At 45.1% G+C, this 12,250-nt stretch overlaps 1 protein-coding gene and 1 pseudogene across 8 annotated transcripts in view; one reads left to right on the top strand and one right to left on the bottom strand.

Annotated features, from left to right (window-relative positions):
- Nucleotides 1–12,250, top strand: part of itpr3 (inositol 1,4,5-trisphosphate receptor, type 3) — a 321,535-nt gene that overhangs the window by 138,984 nt on the left and 170,301 nt on the right. For all 8 annotated transcript variants that reach the window (XM_085910327.1, XM_085910318.1, XM_085910310.1 and 5 more), the window contains 3 exons: nt 9,030–9,202; nt 9,271–9,390; nt 10,964–11,045. In XM_085910327.1, the coding sequence (XP_085766453.1) occupies nt 9,030–9,202; nt 9,271–9,390; nt 10,964–11,045 (375 nt within the window). The remainder of the gene's footprint in view (nt 1–9,029; nt 9,203–9,270; nt 9,391–10,963; nt 11,046–12,250) is intronic.
- LOC147061384 (uncharacterized) lies at nt 828–3,653 on the bottom strand (annotated as a pseudogene).

The raw sequence follows: 12,250 nt of genomic DNA, 5'->3' as shown, positions 1-12,250 counted from the left end.
AATTACCTTGCTACATTGCGGTTCGTTTATCACGGTTTCCCTTTTTTTTTTTTTAATTTTGAAAATTCAAATATCAGTCGCTCCTCAGTTTAAGTCGTCCCCCCACCCAAAATAAGAAAAATAAAATACGGTAATTGCTTAAGCGTACATGTTTCATCTGTGAATCACGGCGTAGGCCAGCCATGTCCAAAGTCCGGCCCGCAGCCTCTGTGATAAAATCTTTAGTATGTGGCCCGCCGCCATTGTTGACCAGCGCTTTAATACACACGTACCAAAGCTATTTTATATTTATGCCGCAGAAATGTAATCTCGCGCGACCCGGCGTGATTTCACAGCGAGAACATGAGTCCAGCTGTCCTGCTATGCGGAGCATGCGCAAATCAAATGCGGAAATAAACCCGTTGTAAAAAGGGTATGCGCGAACCGGCTGCGTGAACCCTGTGTGAAATGTTCATGAGGCGAACATAATTTTAAACTCATGTAAATTTAAGGTATTTCATACAGTTTGTTCAATGTTATCGTATTTTATGTATTACTTATAACTCCTGTTTAAAATGTTCATGAGGCAAAAATAATTTTAAACTCATGTAAATTTAAGGTATTTCATACAGTTTGTTCAATGTTATCGGACTCTTCAGATATGAATGAAAGGCAGAATTTGTGTTTTTAGAGTTGTTCACATCTGCCTGAGTGGCATATATTTGGTTATTTTGTCATTTAAAAAATAAAGACAATTGGGAGAATGAAATTTGTTTTATAACAGTGTTTATTTGGATGAAATTGTAGTTAAAAAAATGTCCGAAAAAACTACTGGCCTCCGGGCCCCTTCACTTTATCAAATCTGGCCCTCCTTGCAAAAAGTTTGGACACCCCTGGCGTAGGCAATCTACGGCGAGTTCTCAGACGTAGCGGCGCCACAGAGTCGATGGCATTTAACACTGTCGCATTGAATTCATTTGTAAGATTATCAATAGAGCGATATATGCGGGAAATATGGCAGTTGCCAGTGGCAGTAACTCAGAGAGCGCAGTCACAGTTACGGAGTTAATATTACAGCTGCTGTCATTTTGATTGCGCTCTTGTCTTTGACAAAAAACTAAAATTTCTAATTTTATTCAGTAATGATCAGAAAAAACAGTAGTGTATGGCAGTACTGTTATATTTGAGGTTGCTAGTCCTCGGGATAATACCAGATCTAAGGTATTTCCATTTTTATGCGTTGCTGCCTATACGGCTTGCGTAAAACCAAACATATCAGTTAAAATCTGAAACGCCAAAATAAAAGGCTCTGACGGTAAATTCATGTGGATATTGAAATCCGCCATAATTATTATATTATCTGCATTTGTCACTAGATCAGCCACGAATTCTGACAATTCATCTAGGAAGCCAGAGTAAGCCCCGGGTGGACGGTAAATAACAGCAAGATAAAATGACGGTAAAGTGATGGATCGGACAGTGAGAACTTCAATTTTTTTCAAAATGTTAATCAAACGAGGCCTAAATCTTAGATTGGAATTTGAGATGAGGGCGACACCCCCACCCTTTTTTCGAGGACGCACCACATGCAAGTTCACAAATTTTGAGGCGAGGCCTCATTAAGCGGCAACAGTTCATCAGGTTTTAACCAGGTCTCGCAAAGACCAAAAACGTTTAGATTATGTTCCGTGATGAGGTCATTAACGAGAACTGCTTTCGGATGAAGCAATCTAATATTCATAAAACCGAGTTTAAGTGTAATCGGTCGATCGGGGATTGTATTTATCGAAGGATTTTTGAACAAAACAGTTATCTATATTCCTAGAAAGGGTGAAGGCGCCTTCACGGTTAGGATGAAGGCCGTCCTTCCTCAGCAGGTTGGGGCGGCCACAGAAGGAGGACCAGTTATCTATAAAATACAGTCCCTGCTTTTTACAGAACCCAGCCATCGATCGATTAAGGGAGACTAATCTACTAAACCTCTCATCAGTGCCTCTCCCAGGCAAGGGGCCAGAGACAAACACTTGATGCCGACTCATCTTTCTGGCGAGATCACAAGCCCTCACTATGTTTTTCTTTGTGATCTCTGATTGCCTCATCCTAACATCATTGGAGCCAACATGTATCACTATATCCGAGTAGCTAGTGTTGTTGGAACTACGCTGTTGACTAGACCTATTGCGAGCCAGCTCCCTAAGATTAGTTTCTATGTCGGGTGCTCTGCCCCCAGGAATACACATTACCGTGGCTGGATTTTTAAGCGGGATATTTCGGGTAATGAAGTCACCTATGACCAAGGCACTCAAGGATCGCCGAACACACATAAAATAGACACAATTAAAAGAAAAGAAGTCTAAAAGCAAAGAGACCTCTTGAGCAGAGCAATAAACTTAGACAAATGCCTGCCTAAACAGGTGGGTTTTGAGGTGAGATTTAAAAAGTTCGATAGAGTCAATGTTTCTGATGTCCCGGGGGAGGGAATTCCAGAGGCGAGGGGCAGAGCAACTGAAGGCTCTGGCCCCCATAGTTGACAGATGAAATGAGGGGACAGTGAGGGTGATACTGGAGGCAGACCTGAGAGACCGGGTAGTACTGTGTACATGAAGGAGGTCTGACAGGTATGGAGGATCAAGGTTATGGATGGCCTTGAATGTGTGAAGGAGAATTTTATAATCAATGCGCTGTTTTATGGGAAGCCAGTGAAGTTGGTGTAGAACGGGAGTGATATGATGGTAGACAGTGGTTCCAGTGACAATGCGAGCAGTAGCGTTCTGGACCAGTTGCAATTTATGGAGGAGTTTTTGAGGGAGACCAAAAAGGATGGAGTTGCAGTAATCTAAGCGAGAGGTGACAAGTGAGTGGACTAAGATAGCAGCGCTGGATGGGGTGAGTGATGAGCGGAGGCGATTAATGTTACGGAGGTGAAAATAAGCGGAACGGATAGTGTTGTTTATGTGGGTGCTGAATGATAGGTTGCAATCAAGGACGACACCCAGACTCTTTGTCTGAGGGGAAGGGGAAACCGAGGAGGTGTCAATGGTGAGAGTAAAACAGGGTTGTTTATTGAGAGAAGCTTTGGAACCTATAAGGATTACCTCAGTTTTGTCGCTGTTTAGTTTAAGGAAGTTTGAGGTGAACCAGGATTTTATTTCTTGAAGGCACGCACTGAGAGAGGAGGTTGTGAGGCTGAAAGGGGGTTTTGAAGAGACATAGAGCTGGGTGTCATCCGCGTAACAGTGAAAATTAATGTTATGTTTACGGAAAATCTGACCAAGTGGGAGGAGATAAATGATAAATAGGAGAGGACCAAGGACAGAACCCTGGGGAACACCAGAGGACACGGGGGAGGGGTGAGATGTGAATGATTTTAACTGGATAAATTGAGAACGGCCAGAAAGATAAGAGTGAAACCAGTGCAGGGGTGTGTCAACCAGTCCAATAGCAGCTAGTCTTCCTAAGAGGATGGAGTGAGAGATAGTGTCAAAAGCTGCACTTAAATCAAGAAGAATGAGTATGGATATGAGACCAGAGTCGGCTGCAATCAGGAGATCATTAGTGATTTTAATAAGGACTGTTTCTGTACTGTGTCGAGGGCGAAAAGCAGACTGGAACTGTTCGTATAGATTATTATTAGTGAGGTGGGTGTGGATCTGAGATGCAACCACTTTTTCAAGAATTTAACTGGTAACTGTAGCAGATTTAAGAGATAGAGGGACAGAACCAGAGGTGAGGGAAGAATTGATAATAGCAGTAATCAAGGGGAGCAGAGAGGGGAGGGAGGCTAAAACCAGAGGAGTAGGCAGAGGGTCAAGTTGACATGTAGATGGCTTTAAATTTCGAATCAGTTTGGATGGATCAGCAGCAGAGGGAAGTTGGAAGCAGGAAAGAGAGGTGGGGGTGGGATGAGGAAGGAAAGAAGATGAATAGCTAGACATGTGAGAGGTCAGTTGTTGGTGGATAGTGGCTATTTTATTGTCAAAGAAGGACATCAGGGTGTTACAGTGACCGGTAGAATAGAAGTGTGGGGGGAGGGAGTCACGTGGGCGGGTTGAATTATTAATGATGGAAAACAGGGCTCTGGTGTTCCCCGCACCAGCTGCAATTTTCTCCGCAAAATAGTGTGATTTTGCGGAGGAAATTGCAGCCTTATATTGCATTATGTGAGTATGGTACAACAGTTTATGAATCATGAGTCCAGTTTTGCGAGAAAGCCGTTCCAGCGGTCGTCCTTTGGCTTTCAGTTGACGTAGATGAGTTGAGAACCAGGCTGCAGAGTGGGGGAAAGAAACAGTTCGGGTTTTGAGGGGGGCAAATGAGTTTAGCAGAGTTTGTAGACCAGTGTCGTAAGCAGAAACAAGCTGATCCGGGGTATATGGGGGAGTGACGGTGGGGAGATGGCCAATGGCTGAGGTGAAATCTGCTATGTTGATATTTTTGATATTGCGGAAGGATATGGTACGGGATTGTTTGATTTTGGACAGTGTGAGACTGAGGTTAAAAGAAACTAGTAAATGATCAGAGAGGCCTGCTCCCAGATCAACAGGAGAGCAGTTAAGAGGAGTGACACCAGAGCAGCAGACTAAATCTAAAATATGGCCTTTGGTGTGAGTGGGGAAATTAATGTGTTGTTTAAGTCCAAAACTGTCCAGGCAGAACATAAAATCCTTAGTGAGAGTGGTGTTGGAGTTGTCCATGTGGATATTTAAGTCCCCAAGCAGAATGATGTTGGATGAAAGTGAGCAGATGTGAGTGAGGAATGTAGTGAATTCCGAAATAAAGTCCTTATTTGGTTTGGGTGGACGGTAGATATTAGCTAAAATAATTGGAGTGGGTCCACTTAGCTGCAGAGCAACCGATTCAAAAGAACTGGTCTCTGGCACCGAAAGAGATGAGACCTTCCAAGTTTCACGATGAAATATTGCTAGACCTCCTCCTCGACCAGTGAGGCATGGTTTGCTCATATAAACAAACCCGGGTGGACATGATTCATTCAACTGAGAAAAGTCACCAGGATGTTGCCATGTTTCAGTCAAACACAGAAAGTCAAACTTGCTGTCAAGGAGGAGGTCCTGTAGCAGCGGTCCTTTGCCGGTGAGGGAGCGAATGTTAAGTAGTCCCAGATTGACGTCACAGTGTTGGTTTGAGCAGGAAGCATTAGCTACCCTAGCTAGGCTAGCCAATGCACTGTGATCCACCTTCCTGTTCATGTTTCTCGGTGGATGGCGGCGGGTGTAGGACCAGATGGTGTTTATGGCAGTGGAGTCATCGATGTGGTAGTTGCGTCGAGCTCCACGGTGGCTGTATCTCCGGTGGTGACGGCGAGCGATGTCCGGAAAGCATTGCAGTGCAGGTGGGGGAGCAAACCGGCAGTGCCGGAGCTGGAGAAGCACTGCGTTTGTGTAACGAATCTGGGTTGACTTCATGCTGGATGAATCATGGCGGACAGGGAGGTCCACCAGAGCATAGAGCTCACAGCAGGGTTGATATGTATGATACACGGGCCAGACAGGAAAACAGCGGAGCAGCGACCAGCTAGCACACAGGTAGCAGCTGGACAGTGTAGGCAACCACGCTACAAACAAACAAGTCCACTTGAGAGTTGTCCAAGAGTAAAACCAAGAGTACGACATTCGTCCAAGTTTAGTGATCTGCTGCAGACTTTGCAGGAAATCGAGCAAAACGTCAAAAACAATCAAAAATTGTCCAGAGAGCAGCGGCAGCAAAACGCGCCAGCGTTCACTCGTGCACCAAACCAGAAAAGGTGCGAGGGCCAGTAGACCGAGATGACTTTGGATAGTTGTGCGTCTTACCTGGCTCATCGCGGTTAGCAAGCCGCTTGGGGCTAATGCTAACTGGGCTAGCGGGCTGACGACAGTCCGCGTCTGTGTCCGCCACATCTACGGTTATCGCACTATTCTGCTCTCGCTGGCAGGCACGTCCCTCTAGCATGGACAGCCTCTCTAAGAGAAGGGTGCAGTTGGTGCACGAAGCCGTACAAACCTCTAGATCCGCACCCATATTTACGTGTCTGATGATAGACTGTAGACAAACGGCCACGAAGCCTCCGCTGAAGGCCAGACATTTAATGAACTTTTCTTAAATTATACATTTAAATCATTTGGACTTTTAACTAGTGAGTGTGACATACCAGCTTCCAGCTTATTTAGATATTTACAAATATGTACTTTTTGGAAAAGACCATTTCCTTCTTTTCCTTATTTACCGCTCAAAAGTCTATTGGATGTAATTCGAGACACAGATCCACTTGAGAAGAGACGCATTTCTGCTCTCTACAAATTAATCCAAAACTTGAAACCTTCAAATTGGGGGAAAAAAAAAAAAAAAAAATCCAAATAAATCCACAGAAAACGCCATAACCACCACTCACGACACCACGCTGAGCCACCAGGAACACCTGGATTGTTAGGTCAGGATGCTCTTCATTGACTACAGCTCAGCCTTCACGCAATCATTCCTGCCATCCCGATTAGCAAGCTGTTTAAACTTGGGCTTACCCTTCCTACCTACTGTTGTATAAAGGACTCCTACCTACTGCTGTATAAAGGACCCCCTTATTAACTCCCTCGGACACAAGCAGTCAAACCTGGTCCCCATCTCTCTCTACCTAGAACAGTTAACATGGGCACCCCACAGGGGTGTGTGCTGAGTTTTCTTCTCTACAACCTCTATACCTCCTACTGCAGACCAGCCCATGACAGTAACGTCATCGTGAAGTTTGCTGACAACACAACAATGGTGGGTTTGATCTCAGAGGGCGACGAGTCAGCTTACAGGAACAAGGTCCCATGGGTTTCTGAGTGGTGTACAGTGAACAACCTGCAACTAAAAACCACTAGGACAAAAAGAGATCATTCTGGACTTCAGAACAGATCCACCCCTCACTGTCAATGGCACTTCAGGACAGAGAGTTACATCTTTCACCATCCTAGGCACCACCATCTCTGCTGACCTGTCCTGGTTGGCCAACACCTAGGCTGTCCTCAAGAAGCACAGCAACATCTGCAGTTCCTTAGAGTGCTCAGAAAAAACATCCACCAGAAGCTGCTTGCTGCTAACTTTTTATCGATCTTCTGTCGAGAGCATCATGACCTAGTGTACTTTGGTGTGGTTCTCAGAGTGCACCAAAGCAGAGTGGAAGAGGCTCCAGAGAGTGGTCAAGACAGCACAGAAAATCATGGGATGCCCCCTCCCTCAGTGACATACACTCAATCTGCCGCCTCAGCAGAGCACAGTCCATCATCGGAGACAGCACTCATACCGCCCACCACCTGTTTTGCTTGCTGCCCTCTGGCAGACGCTTCAGGGGTATCAAATCCAGGACAAAATGACTCAGATACAGCTTCTTCCCAAAAACCACCACTCTAAATGCACACATGCACCAGTCACCAAACACATACTACATACGTTTCACTGTATAAAATTTGTCTATTTCGATTTATGCTATTTATACAATTTAGATTTATACTATTTATATTTATTTACACCAGGAACCAGCACCTTGAAAAGCCCCTTGCAATTTCATTGTACCTCCAGTGAGTCTGTTGTACAATAAGAAAATATTTCAATTCTATTCTGTTCATTACACTGAAAATTAACGTGCTATAAATATTGTACGCAACCTGAGTGTCAAGTCGATGCGCAAGCATTTTAAATTTGAGTGACCCATAGGATGCAGTGGCACTGTAAAGAGTCGCTCACAGCGACTCTAGGGTTCCTTTGTGACTGAACTTTATTTAAACTCACCTTATTTATACAGTGGTGAAGCGGACCTGAGCAATCCCATTGATGCAGGATGTCAAAATGCATACAAAACATAAAATAAATTAAAGAAATCGGCTTCACATTGTGGCAGGCTGATGTCGCCAATGTGGCAGAAGGGAGGATGACGTCTTTATTCCATGACTGCCAACATATGTAGCTAAAGACAATTCATCAAAGTTACAAGCATAGCATCACAAAAGTCCCCAAGTCCCAATGATCATCGTCACACACACGTCTGGGTGTGGTGAAATTTGTCCTCTTCATTCAATCCATCCGCATATGATTTTGATCCATCCCCTGGGGGAGAGGGGAGCAGTGACCAGCAGCGGTGCAGCGTTCGGGACTCATTTAGTGATCTAACCCCCCAATTCTAACCCGTAATGCTGAGTACCAAGCAGGGAGGCAATGGGTCCCATTTTTATTGTCTTTGGTATGACCCGGTTTGAACCCACAACCTTCCAGTCTCAGGGCGGTCACTCTACCACTAGGCCACTGAGCTGGACAAACGCATCAAAACCCTAACTGTAGGCCTGCTGGGTGAGAGGCCTGCTACTAAGGTCCGCCACAATAGAGCCGTAACAATTAAAAGTGGTCAAATATGTATATTGTTGAATACAATTAAAGACAGCACTGCATTCATTACAGCTTTTCCATGAATTCATCTTTATTATTATTATTATTTCAATTTATTCATTTCACTCTTTTACAGAACAGTAGCCTCCCATGATTTGCGTAACTGCGGGCTGCACGTTGAGTTACACATGTATGTCTCACGTGCCTGCGGCACCTGCCACTCAACCACGCCCCCTAATCAGGAAATCACCCACACCTGTCACTGTCTTGTTAGTTTCCCTACTTAAACCCTGTCATTCAGTCACTCTTTTGTCAGTCTGTCCTGTGATGCCACTAGTTAGCTCACTGTGTCCTGTCCGGTGGTCTGTGGGTGTCGAGCCTTACAAAAACATGCGTACATGATTGCAACACGGGGCGGTTGAGCACTCCGGTTTCCTCCCACCTGGTAGGCCGATTGAGCACTCCAAATTGTCCCTAGGTGTGAGTACGAGTGTGAATGGTTGTTCATCTCTGTATTTTCCGCCTACTGCCCGATGACTGCTGGGGTAGGCTCCAGCAAGCCCGCGATCCCCGTGGGGACAGTGGTCCAGATAATGAATAGATGGATGATATTTGATCTATTGCTGTTGTTTTGTTACAGCTGCAGCTGTTGCGAAGCACTATGTAAATAAAGTTGTTGTTTTTTTTTTTTCCAGGAGTACATCGCCAAGCAGTTTGGCCTGATGCAGAGTCAGATAGGCTATGACATCCTGGCAGAGGACACCATCACCGCTCTATTGCATAACAACCGCAAGCTGCTGGAGAAGCATATCACAAAGACCGAAGTGGAGACCTTTGTTAACTTAGTTCGAAAAAACCGTGAGCCCCGGTAGGCATGCCATCACAGCACAGCAGTTAGTGCGAGAGAGAGCATAATCACACTTATTTTGTCTACAGTTTTCTGGACTACCTATCAGACTTGTGTGTTTCCAACAACGTGGCCATCCCCGTCACTCAGGAACTCATCTGCAAGTGTGTGCTTGAACCTAAAAACCAGGACATCCTCATCAAGACAGAGTGAGTGTGGTGGGATGTGGGTAATGGTGCATGCATACTGATAATCACACTAGATTTGATTATTTTTCCTGCCTTTTATTCCAAGTTAGCAAAGGCCAGATTATTAGCATGTTATCAAGATTATCAAGAGCATTTATTCTTTTTGGTGGGGTGTGCTAACACTAGAAAGCCCAGAACATTGTAACGGGAGTCTATGCAAGATGGCTAGTATCGAGGTAATACGATCAAAATTTATCATCCTTGTGACCAGGCGAGCTGCAGCATGTTGTACTTACTGTAAACCTTTTATTACTAGACATTGGAAGACCAGAACATAATAAATTCATTGTGTAAAACATTCATTTTATCATACATTTTTTATTTCCAACGGCATGTATAATTGTGTCTCATTTATGTAACAATGAAAACTAATGTTGTATTTAGAAGTCGCGTTGCCATGGACGACACGGTCGGTGGGTCAAGTCAAGTTTATTTACATAGTCCTAAATCACAGACAAGTCTCAACGGGCTTTACATGTACCAAAAAAAATGACAATTATTCTTAACATCCCCTGATCTTAAACTCCCAGGAGGGCAAGGAAAAACTAAAATAAAACCTACTGGGGAAATTGAGAAACCTTGAGAAGAGACCACAGATGGGAGGATACCTGTTCCAGGATGGCCAGGCTGCAATGGATAGAGAGAGGGCACATAGAACACAATGTAAAACAATCCAAAGAAAAACTGGATGTCCATATTCATAGGGAAGAGCTGCACGAAGGTTCCCTAAATTGTGCTGGCAGTGTCTTCGAGGGTGGTAATCCACCTCAGATCCCTCATCCCGCGACAAGAAATCCAGACAGCCATTTTCCATTTGGGTGTTACCTTGGGGGGCAGGACAGAGAACACAAACTTCAGCCGAATCAGCCAACACAGGTTGATTAAAGGCCATAGTATACAAATGTGTCTTTAGTTGTGTCTTAAATGTTTCTACTGAAGTATCGGTACGGCATTCCAAAGCCAAAGGTGGGTCCTCTCTGAGAGGTAAAAACTAAACCTGCTGACCACGAAATATCAACTCACGTTTCAGTAGCGTGCTTTAACTGCTGCAATGTTGTTTTTTTGAGGTTCTCAAAAATAAAGTTCTTGGGGAAAATCATATAAAAAAATCTTAAATTAATATTGGTTGAAAATATCCCTTTGCGTAACTCAAAAAAGGTCACAAAAATAGCCCTTTAGTCACTCACTAAACTTAGTAGAATTTGAGCAGTGTTTAGGGTTGTGTTTTGTTGAAGTATCCGGGCCCTGGGCAACTTCAACTTTGTCACTGATTCTTGAACATTGTTCACAAGAATCTGCTCATACTGACTGGAATCCTTGCGACCTTCAAGTTTAGCAAGATTGCCAGTACCTGCACTGGCCACCCACCCAGCCAGATGCTGTACGTGCCCCAAAAAAATTGACTTCTAGGGGATTGGAAGGTGTTTTTAGTTTTACATTTCACACTGAAGTTTATTTCAAATATATTTTTTAATCTAGAAAAGATAAAAATGTCAGGCCTGCAACAAATTTTGTTGACTTTGTTTGATTGCAGACGGCGGGTGCCTAAAGATGTGGCCCTTGTTGAAATCCCCACACAGCGTATGGAAATCGACGACTATGTAGATGAAGATGAGGTAATAAAAGTTTTCCTAAACAAATTTATTATTCAATCAATAAATGTTTTTAATCACAGACACTTTAATCATCGATCCATCCATCCATCCATCCATCCATCTTCTTCCGCTTATCCGGGATCAGGTCGCGGGGGCAGCAGCTTTAGGAGGGACTCCCAGACTTCCCTTTCCCCAGCCACTTTGTCCAGGTCATCCTGGGGGATCCCAAGACGTTCGCAGGCCACCTGAGAGACATAGTCTCTCCAGCGCGTCCTGGGTTGTCCACGGGGTCTCCTGCCGAAAGGACATGCCCGGAACACCTCCCCAGGGAAGCGTCCAGGAGGCATCCTGATGAGATGCCAGAGCCACCTCACCTCCTCCGAGTCTCTCCCGTATGACCAAACTTCTCACCCTATCTCTAAGGGAGAGCCCGGACACCCTACGGGGAAAACTCATTTCGGCCGCTTGTATCCGGGATCTCGTTCGGTCATGACCCATAGCTCATGACCATAGGTGAGGGTAGAAGCGTCAATCGACCAGTAAATTGAGAGGCATGTTGATGAGATGCCCGAGCCACCTTATCTGGGTCCTCACAAAATGGAGGAGCAGCGGCTCTACTCCGAGTCTCTCCTGGATGACCGAGCTTCTCACCCTAGCTCTAAGGGAAAGCCTGGACACCCTACGGAGAAAACTCATTTCGGCCGCTTGTATCCGGGATCTTGTTCTTTCGGTCATGACCCATAGCTCATGACCATAGGTGAGGGTAGGAGTGTAGATCGACCGGTAAATTGAGAGCTTTGCCTTTTGGCTCAGCTCTCTCTTCACCACGACGGACCAGTACAGAGTCTGCATTACAGCCGACGCTGCAGCGATCCGCCTGTCAGTCTCACGCTCCACCCTGCCCTTGTTCGTGAACAAGACCTCAAGATACTTTATTTCCTCCACGTGGGGCAGGATCTCATCCCCGATCCGGAGAGGGCATTCCACCCTTTACCGACCGAGAACCATGGACTCAGATTTGGAGGTGCTGAACCTGATCCCAACCGCTTCACACTCGGCTGGCAACCGCTCCAGTGAAAGCTGGCACGACTGCAAAGTTGATAATCGAACTGCGGCCTAGGGTGTCCTGGTGCCAGATGCACACATGGACACTTATGTTTGAACATGGTGTTCATTTTTGACAATCCGTGTCAAGCACAGAAGTCCAACAATAGAACACCGCTCGG

This window comes from Syngnathus leptorhynchus, chromosome 1 (assembly GCF_054491065.1).
Source record: "Syngnathus leptorhynchus isolate UIUO chromosome 1, UIUO_Slep, whole genome shotgun sequence".
NCBI lineage: Eukaryota > Metazoa > Chordata > Actinopteri > Syngnathiformes > Syngnathidae > Syngnathus > Syngnathus leptorhynchus.
This window is presented reverse-complemented; position numbering and strand designations above follow the sequence as displayed.